Raw genomic sequence first — 24,047 nt, forward strand, 5'->3', positions numbered from 1 at the left:
CCTAGTGCGACAGTCACTGAGGTTACAGGACCCTTGAGCAAGGTGGCTCTAGAGCAGTGCGATCGCACCGGATGCTGACTATTATTAAACAAAACTCCCAACTATGCTGATTCTTTTTTTATCGACTCAGAGTTTGTGCTTCTCCACACCAACCCTCCTAAACTATATGGCCTACAAGTATGGATGACATATCTGACTCCTACACTTTTCGCCCTTTGGCTTATGTAGCATTTCCTATACGCTGATTTACACACATATGTTTGATTGTGTATGTGTAATGTGTGTGTGATGCAAAGTACCTCTGACATCCTTTAATGGTATGAGTGGCGCTATACAACTAATTCAATGTATCTGAGAGAGAGTGGTTAAAGGGACTTGGTCGCTGTTGAAGGGTGCTCCTGAGAGAATCCATGGTGGAGGTGGTCATGGGGGGGGGCACCAACTAACATTGTCGAACTAGGAGCCATCAGCGCTAAGGCCGGCCCTGGTCTTGCTGTATTGTTTTATTAGTAAAGCGAGGCGGCAGGGGAGATTGTGCACATTTATTTATGTATTCATGTTAATCGCAGCTCGTGAAGGGGCTGAAATTAACATGAATACTAAATAAAAGCACAAAATCTCCCCCGCAGCCTCGCTTTACTAACAAAACAATACAGCACGTTTAAAAACACCATGTATTTGTAGATTAATCTGATTTGTTTGCAGATTTGCTGTATTGTTTTGGTAGTAAAGCAAGGCTTCGGGGAGATTGTGTGCTTTTTTTTAAGTATCCATATTAATTGCAGCCCCTTCATGAGCGGCGATTAACATGGATAACACATGGGTGTATAAAAGAAAATAGGACATAGGGGGTTGAGGTTAGAGGAAGCTTCACAAATCATTGCTCTGCCAAAGAGTGCTTCCCTTTTTAGGCATACATGGTGCAGTGTGCACAGATGTAAACATGGTGCATTGATCCGTTTTATTCAATTGAGGTTGGCGGCCTATTGGAGTCCTATTCCTTGCAATTTGCATGAAGTGCCACCCCTTGCCTCCCAAACCTTTCACAAACCCCTTGCTACACCCACGCCCTGATATGAGCTGCCACAGCAGGCTAACCAATGAAGCCCTTGCCAGCAGGTAGACTGGACTTTAGATACCCCTATGTCTGTGAAAAGGTTCCCTCAGACTACCAAGCTTTATTTTCTTTGGGCCAGACGCACCAGTAAGAAATGCTAGTACACTTCAGAGGCAGCTCCTGCTTGTCATATGCAAGAGGCCTGCCTAATCCTTTTGGGGACCCGCGACTCTCAATCATGCCAGGCGTCAACCTTGCAGAGGGCGGGGTCTGAGTTGGTTTGTGGAGGCCGGTCAGCACCAGTCTGGCTCTCGACACAGGTAGTGCCCAGTGGTGGCTGGTGACATTTCAAAGTGGTGAGGCGTAACAGTTCGGGATGAGTGCCCTGTAGCGAGTGAACGTAGCGAGTCCAACCATCAAAGGGCGCTTGCGTGGGTTCTCCCCCAAGAAAAAATGTAAAATACAGTGGGCAAATGGTGCATTTTCAAGCAAATTTAAGAAAGCAAGAGGGGTAATAAAGCAATTGTGAAAGTGTAGTTATAAGATCAATTAAGAGATTTAATATGCTAATGACATAGGTAGCTGCTTATTCAGTATAACTAAAGTACTTCAAAACAGACTTTGAGATAACAGTGCTGAGTACCTCACAGATGTCTATATTTATTCATAGCCTGGATATGTTTTTTTTCAATGACAAACGGAAGGAGCCTAATGCGAGAGGACGTTGTTATCATTTTTTGAGAAACACATTTTACGTTTTGTAAAGCAAGAACATACACATTGTATAATGAACATTGTTTTAACGTGAGCCTCTCATGCTACTATTAGATTGATCCATGCGTTATTCAAACGTAAAAATAATTAAATCAAACATACATCTCTCAAACAATTTACTTTTAATTCCTATAAAATTGTGCTACAGGCAGGTTAATCTATTTTGCACAATACCCAGTGCTTACTGTTAGACACATTTTCACTGTGTGTTGCATATCTGCCCAAGCACACACTTTTGATTAGTTCATTAAAGAGCTCATATGTACACATTCAATTAACTAGAACAATCTTAAACCGAAGTCCATGAAAAACATTTAATGATGTCCACTTTTATCTCACCCACAAGCACATAAAAACAGTTGGTCGTGGGTCACGTGAATATGTGCACTGTTCTATTTTCAAGTGGCCTGCCTCTCTTCTGCTCTCAAGCCGGCATACCTGAAGCTTAGTCATGTGCATTGCACTGGCGTCAGGCAGGAGGTCCGTGCGGGATGCTGTGCCGAAGACTAATCTGCCCAGTTCACAACCATTTGTTAGCAGGTACCCAATACTTGAGAATTGGTCTAAACTGCCCGAAAGATTTAGAGTGTTCTCACTAGCTGTTCAATCAATGCAGCGATAATCAGAAAGCCTTTTGCTATGTGTTATATACCACGTTAAAAAGCGCAAGTTCTGTGGCTGTGACAGGAAGCACCAGACATTGTAAACTCTGAAGATCTGCTGCCTCAACAGTTAGCCGAAACATTGTCAAACTTGGGCCCAATCAAATTCAAAGTCCATGTGACTGAAACAATGAACGACTACTGCACGTAGGCCCTTTTTGTCCAGAAGCAGCAACCAAACAGCAGTCACGGCTCGCGGGGGGGGTTGGGGAGAGGGATGTCGCACGGGAGGTGGATAAATTAAATATAAAACAAAATCAAGCAAAACTTACCTCACCACGCCACAGTCATATGCAGGAACATTCACCTACTACTGCAAACTGATTGGCGGCGAAGATCAGTGTCTGTGTAGCGAAAAAAGTAAAGGAATCCTCATCGTGCTTCTTTCAGTTAGACTCCCGAGTGCGGTATGGAGTTCCCTACTAATGACGGCCCTTAGACTTAGAGTAGACTGAGTGCGTTGCAGCAATTTCTAGCCCTTAATTTAATGAATACAATACAAAAATAAACTTACCGGGCATCTACATTCTCCTCCGATCCTGTGCGTCTCCTCTGCTCTGCTCTGCAACGTGGTGGAACTAACTTCTCCCCGCTCTTTCCTTTTGCAAATTCTAAACTGCTAAATCAGGAGACTGGATGCGATGGGAGGCGGCAGACCCTTGTTTACTTCTTTGCACCCTGGCACCCTGGCATTTGATGCGCAGTGGACCATTGGGACTAACCAATCCTGGCGCTGCATGCAACGCCAGGATTGGCTAGGGAGGCACAGATACCATTCGCCCCTATCAACCCTGGGGACTGCGGCCCTGGGGTGCTGTATGAAACAGCACCCCCCTTGGGTCCCTCGCTAAGGGGGAAGAGTAAGCGCATGCGCGGGCTGAATAATGTCCATAAATACACATGCGCAGTTTGTGCACTACTGGCTGCTGCAGCGGAGTGATTAAACTGTCACTCAAGCTGCAGCAGTTCAGCCCACCCCCACCCCCTGGCGCCGTGGACTCCGATATTCGGGCACGAGGTGAGAACAGGAGAACAGCAATGTCCCTACGCCCCAATGGACGCACCGCGCCTGGAAGTGCCCAATGTAGCCCCTGAGGTACCTTTATTTTAATATCCTAATGACTTGATGTGCTTCCACGCACAGCCCGTGCGGTTATACATTCCTCTTTAATTATGGCCACGTTTCACAGCTGACCATTATATAGGCACACATCGCGCACCTGCTTGTTTGCAAAGAATGCAGTTGATTATGAGTGCAGCAAATTGCAGTTTCTTGTGTCCATTTTGCACTTCTGTGCTTTGCTGTTGTGTGTTATGATAATGTGACGTTTTGGAGAAGGCACAGGCAGGCACTGCCTGATAGGAGTCTGGGGAAAAGGTCTACAGGCCTCATTCAAGGCCTCTCCTGCTGGAAAAGCGTTGTATTTTAGGCAAAACATGGGTTTTCTAACACCCTGGACATATTTCTTTGACAAAGAGAAACGTACAAACTATAGCCTTTCACAGTATCGGTCAACTGACATGACCCACGCAGGTTCGAAACACTGCATTTATTTCATGAGGATTAGCTGTAACTGTTTTTAATAGTTTAGTGCCCTTACATGTCTGTTGCTTTACAACAGTTTAAAGATATTAGAGTTTCTCATTCCTCCAACAAGTTTCTGATTTTTAAATGTTTCCTTCATCTTCATTCTTCGATATTGTTCGTATAAAAATGCCACTCATATTTTTTGAAATGTCACTCATAATTACCTTGAAATTATGAAAATGTCACACATGGCAATATCTGAAACCTTACCAGCTATGCATTGGAACTAGCCGTCCCTAAATTACAAACTTATTTTGTGAACAGTGAAACATTGCAGCGAGCAGCTTTTAAATCCAAAGTTTACTTTTTAGTATGTTCCTGCATTTATTAATGTACCTTAATGGCCAAGCCCGAATTGCTCACAATAAACATCTACTCCTCGCAGCCGCGCAGTTAACCTCTTCCATGCCACACAGGTTTATGCAACAAACTGAAATTGATCCGCTAAGTACCGGGCGGCCCCAAACCTGTGGACGTTTAGAACCCTGAGCTAACTTGCACACTCACAGGAACATAATTATACGCAAATACGAGGGACACAGATGGAAAAGAAATACAATGTATTCCCCAAACGAGGTAGGGTAGTGGCAAGGTAGCTCCGTATTTTGATGTTTTCTCTGACCTTCATCAAGAGCCAGGACAGCACTCCTCAGCCCAACACCTCTTATCCCTTGCCTCAGAAACGTGGTCTGAGTGTGTCCTCGCAAAAAAAACCTTCCTGGCTTCTTTACCCGGCCACTGTGCCTGACCTTTACAGTAATCTACAGAGCAACTACAACCCCTAAATGCCTCTTTCTCCTGTCTGCTGAAAGAGGTGGAAAGGGGAGGGGTCTTCCCTTACCGGGAACTTTCACCTAATTAGGAGGGCACTCAAATCCGGCAAAGCGAGGCTGCGGGGGGTATTGAGTGCTTTCATTTAAGTATCCATGTTAATCGCTGCTCGGGAAGAGGCTGCAATTAACATGGAAACTTAAAGAAAAGCACTCAATCTCCCCCGCAGCCTCACGTTACTAATGACACATTACAGCAAACAAATGGGCAATAGAAAAAGCACACACTGCTTTCGCCGCAATCTGGAAATGCCCGTTTTTGCGCCGCGCGCCTTTTAAAAGTGGCGGCGGCGCGATTACTCTCTGTGGATGTGCCCTCTGTGCGCGCTCCACACATGGGACTGCGCGCTTGGGGTTAGCGAAGTGCGCGCCCGCCCAGGCGAGCGGCCTCTTGGGAACAGTGGACCTAAGTCACCTACTTGATGATAAGTACAATATATCCCCAATGCCAGCTGTGGGTGAGATATCAGACAAAACGCTTTTCTACAACCTTCAACTACCCACATGTGTGTGGGACTCAACTAGGTTACAAATAAATCATTTTTACACAACCCCCCTTATCTGTCTAATGGAGCGGCAGGAACCTTTTCCACAACAGGTTACATTGAATGAGGTATTAGCCAAAATACTTTGAGTGCCTTTTGGGTACTGCAACAATCCCCACCAGATGGCGCCGCGCGCTCCCGCAAAGAAATCTCCAGACGTGCACGCGTTTACATTGCAAGCAATGCAACGCGTGCACTTCTTTGCTGAAAAAGTGGTGCCAATGGCATTAGGTCTCTCCTATGCAGCGCATGCGCGCTGCGTAGGTGAGACCTAAAAAGATGACCTCTGTGGGAACGCCTCCGAGACCACCTTGCAACTACCTAGTTCGGACACATAAAATATGTAACATGCCAGATTTATGTCAGTAAAACAAACAAGATGATGGACGGAATGTTGCACAATTGCAAAACATTCACCCCCAGTCACAGACCTGGGTTTAATCCATCGTTATTTTGCTCACCAAGCCACCCCAGTTCAGACATGGCCATATGCAAATTAGTCTTGACCCTGTGCTCATGGGAACAGTCCAGCCTGAACTGCCAAGCCATGTCTTCCCTGGACCGGAATCAAGCATCCAAGGACCAGTTTCTGGCTATCAGCCGTCTTCAGCCAGGATAGCTTGACTCCAGTGGCGTAGTGAGCAGGGGACCCACGTCTGGGCATACCCTTCCCACATAGGGTGAACAGCAAAACAAACAAGATGATGGACGGAATGTTGCACAATGGCAAAACATTCACCCCCCAGTCACAGATCTCGGTTCAATCCATCGTTATTTTGCTCACCAAGCCACCCCATTTCAGACATGGCCATATCCAAATCAGTCTTGACCCTGTGTCTCATGGGAGCAGTCATGGCCATATGCAAACCATGTCTGAACTGGAGTGGCTTGGTGAGCAAAATAACAATAGATTAAACTCAGATCTGTGACTGGGGGTGAATGTTTTGCCATCGTGCAACATTCCGTCCATCATCTTGTGTGTTTTGCTGTTCACCCTATATGGGAAGGGTATGCCAGACGAAGGATGGTAAAAGTCCTTGCTGCTGCAAAATCCTAGGAATAGCTGTGGCATGAGAGATCTTTACTTTTCAATATTTACATTTAGTATTTCAAAGTTTTTGTTCTATTTACCAATTTTTTAAGTGCTCCTTTGATTTCTTTGTTTCGCAGGCTGTAGATAATGGGATTCAAAGTTGGGGTGATCACAGCATAGAATACAGGAAGAAGTTTCTCCTGATATAGCGATGTACTGGTGGCAGGACGCACGTACATAAAGAAGGAGGTCCCATAGAAAAGGCTAACCATGATGAGATGAGATGTGCAGGTGGAGAAGGCTTTACGTTGGCCTGCTTTAGTACGGATTTTGAGTATGGCTGAGATGATTTGGATGTAGGAGATCAGAGTGAGCAGGAACGATCCAAGTCCGTACAGACTCCCAACTACATACAGTACCATTTTATTGGTGTATGTATCAGCACAAGCCAAGTTCAACAGTGGTGGAATGTCACAGAAGAACTGCTTGACCTCATTTGAAGAGCAGAATGGCAGCCGAAAGGTGAGTACTGTGTGCACCATAGAATTGAGTAAGCCAGTCAGCCATGAGGTGATGACCAGTGAATAACACACTAATCTGCTCATAATGATGGGGTACTCTAAGGGATGACAAATGGCAACAAATCGATCATATGCCATGACCGCAAGCAAACTGCACTCAACACTTCCAAGTCCAATAAAGAAGAACATCTGTGTGGCACAACCAGCATAATGAATGGCATTCTGCTTGGCCAAGAAGTTCTCTAACATTTTGGGGATGGTTACAGATGAGTAGCAGATTTCAAGAAGGGATAGGTGACAGAGGAAGAAGTACATGGGTATATGGAGACGTGGGTCAGTCCAGGTGATGGTCATAATGAGAACATTACCTGCCAACATGGAAAGATACAGTGACAGGAACAAGATGAACAAAGAGATATTAACTTCTGGTAGGCTGGAGAACGCAAGCAGGATGAACTTTTCCAGAGTGGTTTCGTTTTTCATGCCTTTATCAGAAGGATCATGTGGTACCTGTGAGGAAACAAAAAGGGTGAATGATAAACATGACATAAGGCTTCCATTGATTTATAGTGCTTTTGCAGTATCCTACGGCGTACACTCTGATATTTCATGCCTGCCTCTGCTGCTACTTCTCACTGGGAAACATCCTTTACAACGCAACTGTTACAACGCACTACCATTACGACGCAACCATTACAACGCAAGTCATTACAACGAATTGCACTGGGGGGCGCTCTAGGATAGGGAATCGTTTTAATTTACTATCCAACACCTTCCCTACTATCCACGGGGACTGGAGTTGGAATAGTAAATTAAACTATTCACTATCCAGCGCCCCCCAACGCAAGTCGTTGTAACGACGTGCGTTGTAAAACTTGCGTCGTAAAGGCATGCGTTGTAATAGCATGCGTTGTAACGTCATACATCCCTTCTCACTGCCACCCTATGTTCCTGTCGGTCAACACTTTATGGTACATGCCTCCCTCTGTAGTTTCCTTCAGGACACGTTCTAGTGTTTGTATATTTAGTGTTTCCACCAGCCACTCCTAGAGGGCTGGCTCCCACACTCAATCCACACCCATCCATCACAGGCGTCACCAGTCAGGTGACCCTGCTACTAAAAGGGGCCAGGCTCATGTGCCCTGGGCCACTTGCTAGTGTCATACTACTGTGTCTGTGTCCATCCTTTTGAATTATGTGGGCCTACAGGCCACTACTTTACAATGGGGTGGAGGATGGGATAGGACCACATGGAGAAGCATGTCCTGCTGACAGGACAAGAGCCAAGTCCTACAGACAGGACACAACCAGGGAGGTATTGGTGAAGAGAGCAGTGCAGCGAGAGGCCTGGTCAGGAGGAAGAGAAGAAACAGTCATTAGAACAGGACGTGTCCAGGGACCCGATCCCCCAGTGCCCAGCCTTTTCTTAATAATAATTTTTAGGTCGAGGCTAGAGCAGCGCATGCGCTACACTAGGAAAACAACCTCTTGCCATCAGTTTAGATGTGGGGCTCACATGCCATTGGCCTTTGCGTCTGGCTTTATTACGCAATTGGCTAATGGCATTTGGAAGTCACAGCTTCTTTTAAAAGGTTCCCTCCCAGAGAGTTTTTGCTCTCTGGAGCCAGCAGAGGCGTGCAGAGCCATATGGTTTTAATTAGACGCAGCGCGCTTGTTCTTTATGCCATTTTCTCGCCACTCATGGGTGCACAGCGCTGCTTCCAGAGTTAGTTTCGTTTTGTGTCTGACTCGAGGGGTCATTTACCCTGACCCCTCAAAATGACTAGGGGTCAGGGTATTCCTACCCTACCCCCTTTTCTTTTGTTTACATTTTTTGTGGGACTTGGCTCAAGCCGAGTCCCAAGATGCCTCCCAACACTTCCGGGTTTGAAGTGTTTGCAGCCAATCAGATCTTCATGAGATTGGGAGAGGTCACGGAGCCTTCGATATATACAGATTTGGATTTCAGTTAATATCTATAAAACTACTCAATGGATTTACATTAAAACACATAAAGGCACTTTCCTAGACCAATATCTACCTTTCTGCCAAATTTGGTGTAATTCCATTGAGCAGCTCGGCTGTAGCTGTGCCTAAAGTTCCTATGGGAATAGGGGAAACAGCATTTTGGGTCCATCCCCTTGTTCTTGGCCCCGCTTGATGGATGACCACAAAACTTTTAAGGTAGCAGCAGAAGTGAGCGTCATACTAGTTTTGAGAATTTTGTGAGGAGTCGTCAAATGATGCCAAAGTTATTGTCAAATTAAAAATGCTCTTCCTATGGAAACTTAGCACTAAATTTCCATAGGGAAAGGTTTTTGTTGACCTGCCTATATCTTTGGAGCCATTTGATGAATTTTCACAAAATTTCCCAAAAAAGTGCACTGGTGACTTGTTGTGCATGTAAAGTTTTGGGCGATATGTCAAGCGGGTGCGAGAAGAAGGGGGATCAAAAAAGCGTTTTCCCATGTTAATTTCAATAGGGATTTTAAGCACAACTGCAGCTCGAACCGCTGGATGGAATTTCACCAATTTTGGCAGAAAAGTAGTTCTTGGCCAAAAAAGAACCGTTTTTGTTATTTGGTGTAATTCCTCTCAGTAATTTTTGAGATATTAACTGAAATCCAAATTTGTATATGTAGGGACGTGGATCCTACTCGGATCCTTCTTGAGTTTGCGAACTCACTCACCATCAGCAATACCGTGATCGGCTGGCTGCAATCAGAGAGGGAAGTTGCGGCCACCATTTTGCTCATCGGGACTCGGTTCCTAAGGGGGGAAATAAAGTTAAAAAGTGATAGAAAGGGTCAGGATAGAGGTACTCTAACCCATTGGGACTAATGGAGGGATCAGTGAGGAATCCCTCTTGGGCAAGAAATTGTCCAAAAAGCTTCTTTTTTTTCCACGTGAGGATCCACGGATCCTCCCCAGATCTTCTGGGTTCAGGTTCATTTGGGTGGATCTGCAGCTCCAGACCCCAATTAAAAAAAGAACATACACTCACAGATCCACACACGTACTCCCACACTCACTCACACCCTTACACACCCACTTACAAACCCACATACCTGGTCACATGTGTGAGAAGTTGGCCTGGTATATGATGCTCACTAGTTCTAGTGATCACCTTGTACCATGCCAAGCAACCCTTATGATGATTGGTTGTAAGTCAACCTTATAGACCAGTTATCCTAGGGGTAGCATGGACAAAGCAGTCTTAGGCTAAACTCTGTAAAGGCATGTGAAGCAAGCTGTTTTACCATATACACTCTCCTTGAATACCAAATGAAAGGACACCACACAGATATATATTGAAAATATATATATATTTATTTACTACAAGTATTCCCTATACTCAGCACAGAAGCAAATGCGATAAAACAAAACAGTGTTTAAATATACAAACGTTGCACAATATGGATAGGCCCTGGTGGCCACTCAAACCATATACTAAAATAGTGGTATAAGAACCATGTATCTAAAAGGAAGAAGGCCTAGGGCCTTGGGAATCGCTGGGACTATGAGGAGCTAACAATAGTTAGTGACCAGGAGGCCCACGGGATGTGTGTGCATTGCTTGAAGTTACACGCGGGCGCCCATAGACTTTCAATGGGTCCGTAAAAAGTACAAAGTTACTGCAAAGGGAACCTTCCGGATGGACCAGAACCTAACAACTTAAAACCTAGACACTAGAGATGTTTCTCTCAACAGGAGCACTGGAGTGCCAGCGTTACCTCACCCACAGGAAGCGGATGCATAGGGTTCAAAGTGCGTCGGGTTTTGTCGTGTAGTTCAATGGAGCCTGAAGATGATGATGCTGCAGGCGGCCAGTCGAGAAGAGTCCCGGATGATCCAAGGGTGGATCTGAAGATCTGAAGATCTGAAAGCAGAGGGGACAATGTTCAAAGTCACTAGCCAGTGACTACCGTGGAACGAGGAGGGAACCAGGCGATGTCGGGTGCCAACAGGTGAAGAAAGGAAGCTTGTCTCTGCAGCCACATGGACATGAAGAGGTCAGCGACATCCAGGAGTTGATCATGAGCTGTCCCACGCAGGCTCTCGCTGATGGCGGTGTCGGCAACTTGATTGAAGCAAACAGGCCTTGGCAAAAGCAAGCCACGCAGGAGATGAAGAAAGCTTGTTACTCTGACCAGCAAGGTCAGAGGGGCTGCTCCTTTTTACAGGAGCGAGGGCCAGTCTGGAGCAACCAGACCAGTGGTGTTGATTGTAGATTTCGTTGCCAAAATGGCCACTAGCCAACGGGCCAGTAACTGGGATGACATGTCAAGTGGCAAAATGCAAAAGGGCCCCACACAGATCGTGGAGATGCCTGGGGGCTGATCTTCAGTGCAGATGCTGCTCGGTGGTGGGGCTTCTCAAACCCCAAAGCACAGCATTGAGGATGCCTCGGGTGCTGCACAGTCAGCTTCTCTGGGTTCTTTCAAGGTGGTCGGTCCCACGTTTCTCAATGCCTCCACGGGTCTCTTCTTTTCAGGGACTGTGGATCGGGCTGGGAGATGTCTGGGAATCCAGGTCTTGTTGGGCTTTGGGCTTGGGCTCCGGCGGGAGGTGGTGGCAAAGCAGAAGTCGAGTTGCTGGATGGTGCCTGTGTTAACAGGGTGGTCACTCCTTGGCCACAAGGGAGATACTCTTCAGTCTTCGGTGCAGCAGAATGTCGAAGTCCAGTTTTCTTCTTAGTTGCAAGTCGAGTTCAGGATGATCTGAAGTCTTAGGACACAGCTCCTACTCTTAAACCAAATCTAGGGGCCGGATTGCCTGCTAGGTCCCTCCTCTGGGTGGGACCAGGAAGGGGGGTGGTTACACCCCCTTTCCTTTGTCCAGTTTCGCGCCAGGACTGGGGCTGGAGATCCCCAGCACTGGTTTGAACTGGCATATGCACAGTGACACCTTGTGTGCCCCAGGCATGTCTCATTCTATTCAGCCCTCCCTAACCCACTACACAAAATCCTGTCCGGGGTGGTGCAAGCACCTCCCCTGACAGGAAACCCTTTGTCCAAGCCTCCCAAGCTGGAAGGACTCCCAGCAGCAGGAGGTCAGACTTGTGTCTGTGGTGGCAGCATCCATTTTGTGATGCTGAGGCTCGTGTTTAACTTTACCCGGGTTTCAGGTTAGGTACATGTCCTGTCCCTCTAGAAGGGTGGAATGCTACCCCCGTTGCCAGAATTGGCGAGGGGGTAGTATTCCAATTCGTATGACACCTTACTCGACATGTTTTGATAAAGCCAAACTAAAGATAGCATTTAACCGCGAGGTTCAGAATGCACTTAAGAGTATATGGTAGGGCAATATCATGAAACAGCTGAAGGACGTTGTTCCAAAAGCTGCAGACAGGCTCAGCTCATGCCATAGCACCATCTCACATATTTCCAAGCACTCTGCCTCCAGGATTGATGAGACCTACCATAGGAGTGACTTATAGGAACATATGTGTCCATTTTAGGTTAGATATAGGTATACTATATCTAAGTAAGAGGTGATTACACCAACTTACCCCAGCTGAGTGATCAGCCAGTTGTGTCAAATATGGAGGCCCGGCCAGAGTTTGCACAATAGATGCTGCAGCCCCTGGTAGGCCTTGGATACACCTATGCCCTGGGTACCTAGGGTACACTGTTACAGGGGCCTATAAGGTGAACCAGTTCCAATTGGTAATGCACCTAGAGTGCATCGGCATTAATTTAGAGAGAGAACAGCAGGCTGTGGGTCTGATTAGCAGGCCCACAGCCACATTAAGTCAGAAACCAGTGAAGCAAAAAGCAAAAATTTGGGGTGACCATAGGATAGCAGACCCTACTCTCCTACACAATGCCCACTCATAGAACCACTCACACACCCAGTCATAAACCCACACACCTTTCACTCACCCACTCGCAAACCTACTCACACACCCACTGACCCATACAGCCTCTAACACACTCACTCACAGATCCTCAAAACCACTCAGGCACCTACACAGGCTCTCACACACCTTCTCACACACACAAAAACCACTGCTACTCCCATACCCACTCACAGACCCACATAGCTAGTTAAACATCAACCAAACACACACCCACATACACACCCACACACCCACTCATACACCCACTCACTCACCCCCTCTCACACCCAGGTTGTAGGGACGTTATAATTAGGAAATAGTATTAAAAACATAGAAATTCACTGAAAAAAACAAAGGTTACTAGGATGTTATAGTTAGGAAATATTATTTTTAAAACCTTGTAAATTCACTGAAAAAGTCAAAGGTTACAGGGACATTATAGTTAGATTCAGAATGTACACACCTAAAACCATAGAAATGCAGCAGTTATAGTTATCTCAAGTAACCATAACTTGTGCCCTATGGTAAGTATAACTCACGCCTTTGCAATGTACTGCTAATTACCCCACATATTAAATCACTCGTGCCATCTTATATGACATCATTGATAATATCACTGCAACATTTGCAGTGCATTTATTAATGAGAAAACTGTGCATGGCAGGGCATTAGTTATAGTTACCTTAGGGCATGAGTTATAGTTACTTGAGAAAACTACACTCAAATTATACTCTTTGCCACTCTCGTCTACGACTCTACAACATCCCACTATACGACACTCCAATCTACTCTAAGACACTCTACTCAATGACACTGCACTCCAAGACACCCCACTCTACTCTACAACACTCCACTCTCCGAGAACACAACCCACTCTATTCCACTCCACACTAAGACACTGTACGATACACCACTCTATGACAAGCCACTCCACTCCACTCTACTGTATGACACACCACTCCTCTCTACTGTATGGCACACTGCTCAACTCTGACATTCCACTTTACAACACTCTACTCTACTCCATGCCCCTCCGCTCTAAGCCACTCTACTCCACTATATGACATTGTATGACACGCCACTCCACTCCACTGTATGAGACTCAATTCCACTCTATAAAACTCCACTCCACTCCACTGTACAGCATGTTACTCCACTTTGCGAGAATGTATGATTAAACAACTACTGCCTAAACAACGAATTCCTAAACCACGGAGGGTAAACCACGAGCAATACCTAACCACTCCATTGTTAACGAGTTCCTAAACCACGAAGTGCAACTTTGTTCTGTTTTGACAGAAAAATGGCTTTAAATGTTTTCAGGTGTTGAAGAGATGCTGTGGTGGTACCCCAGGGGAAAAATGCGTATATTTCTGATAGATCCAATATCCACATTAGGCAGCTACTATTGGTAGTGCCAAGAGTGGGTGTAGAAGAATTGGTCAGGTCGGACATGTGTTTATGACTGGAGATATCTCCGGGTTTGTCAGCTATCTTCACAGCTCTAGTACGTCTGCGTCTGGAAAAGCGTTTGTGATTGAGTATTTTGTTTGTTAATGTAGAAAGAAAAAAATTGCCGGGTGAGAAAGATTTTTTTTATCTTTTAGTAGCTAATGCGTATAGTTTTTGGGATTGCAGACCATGTCTACCACAAGTTGCAAAACTTAAAGATGTCTGCACCGTTCCCTAGAACAATTTGTACCCAAGTCGGGGAACCGGCGAAGGCCGTCAAGGCTTCTGAAAAGTAAGATATTTGAGACCACTAGTGTAGCATTTCCATCCTTTTCATGGAGATGTTTGTGATATCGTTAAATATCTGCTTGTATCTGTTTGTGTGTGTTGCAGTTTCATTTGTTATAGGTTCTTTCTGAGATGCGAATTAAACAGTGGTTTCATTTAGAAGGTTATGTAATCACTATCAACGACCCATGCCGAAGTATGTACATTTAACAGGTTTGGGGAAACAGGACTGCAAAGATATTCCATGCATAGCGGCAGTCCTGAGCGAGTCAGAGAAGTGATGTTATGGTCGTTGCACATAACGTGGGACGAGTGAAAGACAGCTGAACACGGAAAGGGAAATTCTGCTTATGGAATAAGGCATGATAAGGTTTGCAATCTCAAATGGAATGACCAGTAATGTAGCTTCATCAGCCTCCCATCCACGGTTGGAGAGCAAGTGATGCCAGGAAGGTGAGAGGATACATTATATATTGGCCTACCTGACAACCTTCACCAAAAGCCTCATCTGCCAGGAGCGGGACCCAGTCCGGAAAGGCTTTTCATTGTTATTTCAATAGTGCCATCTAGTGGCCAATCACAAGGTCGTTTTTTTTCGTGGTTTAGGAAAGTAGTTGTTTGTGCAAGTCGTAGTTAAGGATGTCGTGGTTAACAGATTGGTCGTTGTTTGGGATTCGTTGTTCAGGTCAGTCGTTTTTCAAACTTCGTTATTAAGGCTGTTTCCCACTTTGCGACACACCACTCCCTTGTACCACACGCCACTCCAGTCTACGTCATACCACTCTACTACACTCCACTCCAATCGTTGACATGCCACTTCACTCTACGACACCCCACTCCACTGTATCACATGTCGCTCCAGTCTATGCAACTCCACTCTATGTCCCTCCACTCTAAGACACTCTACAACACACCACTTTATATGACTTGCCATTTCACTCTACGACACAACACTTCATTCCATGACACTCTATGACTCTCCACTCCACTCTGACTTGCCACTACACTCTACCACTTGCCACTACCCTCCACAACACTCCACTCAACTCTACCACAGTCTACACCATTCCACTCTATGTCACTCCACTACTCAACTCTACAGCACTCAACTGCACTCTATGCCACTCTAAGATACTGTTTTACACTCCTTGTGACTCTATGATGCAACTCCCCCTATGCCACTCCTCCACTTTTATCCAGTCTACTCTATGACATACTACTCCACTCTACTCCACAATATACTACTCCACTGCACAACACTGCACTCTACATCACTCTATGCCACTCCCTCTACAACACTTTACTCCACTCTACGCCACTCCACACTACTCCACACTATAAGACTCTACTCAACTCTTTGCCACTTTAAACTACTCTCCTCTAACTCACTCCAAAACACTCCACTGCAATACACTGTACCCAGCCCTAAAACAATGTCCTCCCCTCTAGTCCACTCTACAACACTCTACTCCACTCTATGCCACTGTACTTGATGACACTCCACTCAACGCCACTCCACTCTATGACACACCACTCCACTCTGCGACTCACCACTCTCCTCTACGACACTCCACTCTACGACATGCCACTCGACTCTACACCCATCCACTCTAAGAAACTGTTTGACACACAACTCTATGAGATGCCATTCCACTTCACTCCACTCTAGTGTATGACATGAAAATGAAAGTTAAACTGGGGTCCAGCAGGCCCCTTAGCAAAACACAGACTCCCCTGCGATCAGCGACTACTGGCATCTTAAAACAAGCATTAGAAATGCAATAGGTCTCGGATTTATTTGAGTTAGAGGAAATGGCATTGTAAATGGCAATGTCTTTTCGCCATGTGTTATGGAGTGTATGAATGTAGTGTGTAATGCAATTAGGTGGTTTGGATTGGAATTGTAGCAATGGTAGCATGCTGATCTTTAGATGATTATGTTTAAAAGTAAAGTTTGCAATACTGCTATTGATGGATTAATTGTGGATTCGTCAACGATTGATGTGTGTAGTGATGGCTGTTGGTGTGCACTGACGGGTGGTGGTGTGTGCCTGGTGAAAGCGTGCACTGATGGTTGGTGGTGTATGTGTGCGCCTGGTGAAAGCGTGCAGTGACGGCTGGTGGTGTGTGTGAGCTTGGTGAAAAGCTGATTACCCTGCATACTCACATACTGATTACCCTGCATATTGAAACACTGCTCACCCTGCACACTCACACACTGCTCACCCTGCACACTCGCACACTGCTGGCCCTGGATACCTACGTACTGCTAACCCTGCATACTCACACACTGCTCACCCTGCACACTCACACACTGCTGGCCCTGGACACCCACATACTGATCACCCTGCATATACACACTCTGCTCACCCTGCACACTCACACACTGCTGGCCCTGGACATCCACATACTGCTCACCCTGCATATGCACACACTGCTTAGCCTGCACACTCACATACTTCTGGCCCTGGACACCCACATACTGATCACCCTGCATACTCACATATTGATCACCCTGCATACTCACACACTGCTCACCCTGCATACTCACACTCGGCTCACCCTGCATACTCATGCTCTGCTCACCCTGCATACTCACACTCTGCTCACCCTGCACACTCACACACTGCGTGCTTCTGTACTGCTGGAACAAGTGCTCCTGTACTGTGTGTTCCGTGCTTCTGTACTGCTGGAACCAGTGCTCCTGTACTGTGGGTTCTGTGTTCTGAACTCACTCTTACTCTGCACTCACTCTGCACTCATATTACTCACACTCACTCTGCACTCACTTTGCACTCACTCTGCACTTGCACTCACTCACTGCACTCACACTCACTCTACACTCACTCTACACTCACTCTGCACTCGCTCTGCACTCACTCAGCACTCACTCTGCACTCACTCTGCACTTGCACTCACTCACTGCACTCGCACTCACTCTGCACTCACTCTGCACTCACTCTGCACTCACTCTCACTCTGCACGCACTCTGCACTCACTCTGCATTCACTCTCACTCTGCACTCACTCTGCTCTCACTCTGCACTCACTCTCACTCTGCACTCGGCACTCGCACTCACTCTCACTCTGCACTCGGCACTCGCACTCTGCACTCACTCACACTCACACTCACTCTGCACTCACACTCACTCTGCACTCACACTCACACTCACTCTGCACTCACACTCACTCTGCACTCACACTCACTCTGCACTCACACTCTGCACTCACACTCTGCACTCGCTCTGCATGGGAAAAGCCAGAAGATCTTGCGTATACATGAAAATGCAGTTCAGACCTATTGACTGGTATAAAATCGGCGTACTATTACACAATCAGCAAATACAGCGCTACAGTGCATTTGATGGGTTGTAACACCAGGCAAAGTATATGGAATCTGGCCATGGGGTGCTTAGAAACCGGAAAGATGCAGTATTTGGCGCTACATACAAACGAGTAATTTTCCTGTAAATCATAATGCCATCACCAAAATAAATGTATTTGCAATGTAAAGGTATGCACCTGGGGAGGTGATTCAGTGCTGGAGGAGTGTCTGGAGATGTGTGGAATTTCCCCAAAGTTCTCAGGGGACTCGCAAATTAAAGCTTCCTTCCATGAGTTGAGCGCCTTTTTGCCTCTAACAACATATGCGAGGCTTCTCCCCTTCGGCGACTGTTTTCTCTAGTGAAATCATGAACGGACTCGCTTTTTGCACCTTTGGGTTCAGGAAAGGGCATGGAACGGAGACCGCCTTGATAAAGGCCTCAGATGAGATCAGGGCTATCATGGACCAGGGAGGGGCGGCTGTCCTGATCCTTCTGGATTTGTCTGCAGCCTTTGACAGGGTTGACCATGGTATCCTGGTCGACCGTGTCACAGCCTTGGGGATAAATGGTATGGCCAGGGACCTTATTTCATCTTTCCTGGAAAACCGTACCCAGACAGTGAGGCTGGGAGATTTCTACTCCCCTATCTCTGCACTCCCTTGTGGAGTCCCACAGGGCTCCTCGCTAAGTCCTATGCTATTTAACATCTACGTAGCGGACTTAGCGAGGGTAATAAAGGCCCATGGGGTACGGCTCACATCCTACGCAGACGATACCCAGCTGGTTCTGGCAATCCATAGAGATGGCCCAATTGTGGCAGCCAACTTCCAGAGAGCCATGCTCGAGGTCAGCACTTGGATGGCCTTGAATTGTCTGATGCTTAACTCGGATAAGACCGAGATCATGACCTTCGGCAGGCTCTCTCCTGAATGGTCTTCTATCTGGTGGCCTGAAAAGCTGGGCCCTCCACCTGTCCCAGTAGAAAAGGCCAGAAACCTGGGAGTGATTTTTGACAGTAAACTGTCTTTCGACCTCCACACAAACAAGGTTGTCTCTTCAGCATTCTTCATTTTGAAAAAAATTAAGAAACTATTGCCTTACCTCCCTACCTCAGCTGGGAAGACCCTGGTCTCTACCTTAGTTTTCTCAAAAATAGACTATGGGAACGCTCTCTTTTTAAACACACAGAAGCGTGTCCTAATGAAGTTGCAGTCTATTCAGAATGCGGCTGCAAGGATTCTTCTTAACATTCCTCGTCGCAAGCCCACCACTCCTGCCATTCGTCATCTCCACTGGCTGAGAGTCGAAAGCCGTATCAAATTTAAGGCCCTCTGCATTGCCTATAAGGCAGTACATGGCGTTGGACCCAGGTTCCTCACAGAAGCCTTTCAGCTATACATCCCCAAGAGGCAACTAAGATCGGCTAACATCTGTCTCCTCCCTGTACCGCGTACAAGAACTGCCACCTGGGGAGACAGACGTTTTCTGGTGGCCACTCCAAAACTTTGGAATCTCTTGCCATTGGCTATTAAAACTGCCCTGAACCTGATGAGCTTTCGCAGGCTCTTAAAAACATGGTTGTTCAACCAGTAAGTTAATGGCTGATTTCTATTAGCTCACAAGCGCCGAGACACCTTAGGGTATTTGTTGCGCTATAAAAATCTCGAAAATAAATAAATAAATAAATTTGCCCTTCCCTGGTGCAGATATTCACCAATAGCCCCGCATCCCCTTCCCCATAAAAGCAAAGTTCAATCCCACTTGTGTTTCGAACTCAGCATTTTAACAACACTTTTATCGTCGTGCCCTCGCTTGTGAAAATTAGTGCAGCTCTGTGATTTCTTGTGAAAGGGGTGTGCGTTGGCTTTGATACCACTGACCGTTCCCGCACGTGGTAGTAGTGACAGCTCTCCAGGATTGTGTGAAAACTCTCCGAGGGAGCCCAGTAACCCGCGGCTCTTGTGAAAAGTCTCTCTCAGTCAAGTGGGAACCGGCTTCCCCGACGCCCACTATTAGAGGCGTTGAGCTCCAGGCGCTGCAGTCTCTCTGACAATGGCGAGGCGCAGCTAGCAGTCTCTGCTACGCCAGTAAAGGGCTGGATATTTTGGTGTTCGAAGCTCCGGCGTGTCTTGTGAATGCATGAGTTTCCCAGCAGTCTGGGCTTCTTGTGGGAAAGGACAGTTGCTTTGGTCAGTGAAGCTCTGCTGGGTCTTGTGGATGAGTGTGTAAAATGGTGCCCTGGCAGTCTCTGCGGATTGTGTTAAACACAGACCCGGTGGTGTCTGAACTTGTCAGTCTCTTAAAAAGGGGTTACATGGTGCCATAGAAGTTTTTTCTGATTGTGTAAAATACACTTCCTATACTATCTGAAGCTCTGCAGTCTCTGGAGAATGGCTTAACTTGTGCAATAGCAGTCTCTTGTGATTGTGCATAAGACCATGGTGTCTGAAACTCTGCAGTCTCTGGAGAATGGCGTAAGTGGTGCCCTAGCAGTCTCTTCTGATTGTGTAAAATACACTTCCTATGGCGTCTAAAGCTCGGCAGTCTCTAGAGAATGGGTTAACTTGTGCGATGGCAGTCTCTTTTGATTGTGCAAAAGACCATGGTGTCTAAAGCTCTGCAGCCTCTGGAGGATGGGGTACATGGTGTCCTGGCAGTCTCTGCTGATTGTGTAAAAGACAGTTCCTATGGCGCCTGAAGCTCTGCAGTCTCTTAAGAAAGGCTAAATGGTGTCCTAGCAGTCTCTTTTGATTGTGCAAAAGACCATGGTGTCTGAAGCTCTGCAGCATCTTCTGAATGAATGTGTGCCACGGTGCTCTAGCAGTCTCTGCTGATTGTGAAAAAAAGAGAGTTACTCTGATGTTTTCAGTTCTGCGCTCTCGTGTGAATGAGTTGTGAAGCGCTCTCTCCCTCTTGTGAAAAGAGCACCTCCTCTCGCACGTGCAGAACTGCACTCTCCCGTAGGGAGGTCGTATTGTGGTCTTTTGCTTCTGTTATGTGTGGTAAGAGACACCTCCCCTGCTGTCTGCCGCTTTGAAGTTACTCCTGTTCAGCAATCTTCCAGTTTTGACAGTCGTCGTCTCTTTTGCTGTTCGCAATACCCCGGTCTCTTGTGCCCACTGGCCTCCCTGCAGTGTCTCTGATTCGATCTCGCTCCAGCAGTCTCTCGCCTGCGGGAGGTGTCGGTCCCTCGTTCTTGCAGTTCCTGGGGTGACTTTCTCCTGCTCCTCTCTGGTCTAACCCCTGCCGTCTCCGCCTGACGTGCAAAAGACACTGCCACCTCCTTTTAAACACCTACAGCCTCCGCCTCGTCACCATGTGCACTCACATCTCTCCTGCCAGCGCAGCAGTCTCTTGTGAAACACTCTAAGGCCGAGCCCTGTCTCTTCAGCGCCAGAAGCGTGCACTGTCACTTGTGAAGTAACCGACTTCCTTTCGAGAGCCTGCAGGGCTGCCAGCTGAGCTCTTGTGCCTTGACAGGCCATAAAACTACGATCCGAAAGCCTCAGAGGCAGAGAGGGAGGTAGTGAGGAATTATTGGCCGCGCGCCTTACACTTTTACATATCCGAGTCTGCGTAAAGTCCAAACGGGACGGTTCTATGAAACAACTACGGCCAGGGTAACGAGTAAAGCAAGTGGAACTGATGTGATGTAATTCAAGTAATGAACAAAATATTGTGCTAAAATACAGGGACTTGTCTAGCAGAAGACGAGAGAGCTTGTTCTCAAAACCGCATGACAGGTCCATGTGCTGGTGCTGCACTGAAAGCGATCGCTATTACAAACAAGTCAATGACTGCCTGCTGAAAATCTCTCTCAATATGATACACATTCCCCTTCTCTTCCTCTCGTAGCACTTTCCAAAAAGATAATTCTACTCAGACTTCTATGTCCTTTTAAAATCTCATTTCCATCTGCTTTCAATTACCGGCACCTCGGACAGCTGGTAATTGAGGATTTATGTATTCTTCTGCGCGTGTCTCTTAAAAAGTACTGTGACTGCCCTTGAAGCTACAGGAAACTTCTTTCAATTAACTCCGCCGTGAACGCGGCACTCTGACAGCTCCTGCAATGGTGAACGCGCTCGCACCATCTGGATTGCATTACACGGGCACTCTGACAGCTCCTAATTAAGATTAATAAGTCTGCCGTGCGCGAAACCGCCGAAAATATGCCAAATCGGGCATGCGTAAATTACATATAGCCTATCACGTCAAGGCTACTAAATAGACAGCACAGCGAAGACGAATCACTAGGCAGATGCCATAAAAAACTGAGGAATGTGCCAGCCGGACCCCTTTTAGAATTCTTTTTTTTTCTAAATGCATAAGAGCTCGGAAGCTCCGCCCCCACTTCGTGGAGACGTAGGCCCGAGCCCTAAAAAAGCAAAATAAAAGGGAGTAAGGAAACACATAAAATGATTAAAACACTAAAATGGATTAGCACTCTACCAAAATGGCGCCCATATGAGATGAGACTGGCAACTCCAAAGCGCCACCTGGGAGCATACAAGGAAACAAAATGCAATGGGTGGCACCAACCTTGTTAGAGGTAGCATACACGCAGGAGGGTTTGCTAGATAGCCCGCCATGAGAGAGACATGTCTGAACGCGTGCCTAAGCACTGAGCTTTGCAGGGCGTGATGAGAGCAAACAGGTGGTAATAATTAAAGTTAAACTGGGGTCCAGTAACCCCCTTAGCTAAACACAGGTTGTTCCGCAATTAGCGACTACTGTTAAATTAAAAAAAAAGCAAAACAAAGGGGAGTATAGAAACACATAAAAGGATTAAAACACTAAAAAGGACTAGCCCTCTACCAAGATGTCACCTGTATGAGGAGCAAGGCAACTCAAAAAGCACCACCTTGGAGCCTACAAGGAAACAAAACGTTATGGGGATCACTAACCTTGTCATAGGTAGTGCAGACGTGCAGTAGGGTATGCTAAATAGCACGTCATGAGAGAGTAGTGTGTCCGGGGGCGTGCCTAAGCAATGCGCTTTGCAGTGCGCGATGAGAGCAAACAGGTGTCTAAAATTAAAGTTAAACTGGGGTCCAGCTGTCCCTTTCGCTAAATACAGGATCGCATGTGATCCTCGACTACTGGTAAATTAAGGAAAAAGCAAAACTCAGGGAAGTCGGGAAGCACTGAAAGGGACTAGACCTCTACCATGATGGCGCCCATATGAGAGGAGCCAGGCAACTCCGAACCTGCACCTTGGTGTCCACAAGGAAACAAAAGGCAATGGGCACCACCCACCTTGCCACAGGTCCTAATGGAAACAATTCGTCCCGAACTGTCAGGACAGGTCCTCCCTGAACTAGAACAGAAGCAACCCACGACTGGTTTCGCTCTTGTTATGGGCTCTGAAGCTGGGTATAGCTTGGTTCCAGTAGCACAGTGAGCATACCCAGCACACTTAGGGTGTCATATGCAAAAAAAGGACATGGATGGAATGCTTGAATTAATCTCTGCCTCTGGCAATTGTTCGGACCGCATCCCAATCCATCGATTTTCACCCATCAGGCTACCTCAGTTTGGACCCAGCCATATGCAAATAATTCCTGACCCTGCTCCAATGGGAACAGTTCAGCCCGAACTGTCTTTCCTGAACCAGAACACAAGCAACCCAGTACCAGTTTTGCCTTTGTGAGCATAGCTTGGTTTTCTCCTAACTTCTTGCCTTTTTTTCCTCCAGTTTTTGATGACTTCATATTTGCTTGCCTTTTCTCTGCACACTTTCCCACTGCTAACCAGTGCTAAAGTTCTTGTACTCTTTCCATTAAACATGGTTAAATTGGCTAACTCTCAATTGGCATTTTTCAATTATTTGTAAGCCTCTAGTAAAGTGGTACTATATGTTCTCACAGCCTGTAAAATAAATGCTACTAGTGGGCCTGCTGTTGTCAACAATAACAAGTGAACCCGTAAGGTTATTAAGGACCTTGGGTATCAATTTTTAAGCTTAAACAGTGGTCCTTAAATGATCAGATTTAAATCACGATAAATATAGACCGGAATCAGAGCTATATTGTACTTGTCCAGCCAGACATTAATTTTAATAATATCAACAATTGGACAACCATGGTTGAGAGCATCAATCTAGTGGGACACAGTCCTGTATCCTCTC

General features: G+C 46.4%; 1 protein-coding gene and 1 long non-coding RNA gene across 2 annotated transcripts in view; one reads left to right on the forward strand and one right to left on the reverse strand.

Moving 5' to 3' along the window:
• Positions 1–24,047, forward strand: part of LOC144767462 (uncharacterized) — a 169,300-nt gene that overhangs the window by 65,384 nt on the left and 79,869 nt on the right. The window lies entirely within an intron of this gene.
• LOC144767342 (olfactory receptor 5T17-like) overlaps positions 6,558–24,047 on the reverse strand; it is a 50,632-nt gene continuing 33,142 nt past the window's right edge. Inside the window, exons 4-5 of the mRNA XM_078650820.1 lie at positions 9,701–9,779; positions 6,558–7,520 (exon numbers count right to left, since the gene is read on the reverse strand). Of these exons, the coding sequence (XP_078506946.1) occupies positions 6,558–7,520; positions 9,701–9,779 (1,042 nt within the window). The remainder of the gene's footprint in view (positions 7,521–9,700; positions 9,780–24,047) is intronic.

The sequence above is a fragment of the Lissotriton helveticus genome, chromosome 7, assembly GCF_964261635.1.
Source record: "Lissotriton helveticus chromosome 7, aLisHel1.1, whole genome shotgun sequence".
Classification (NCBI taxonomy): Eukaryota; Metazoa; Chordata; class Amphibia; order Caudata; family Salamandridae; genus Lissotriton; species Lissotriton helveticus.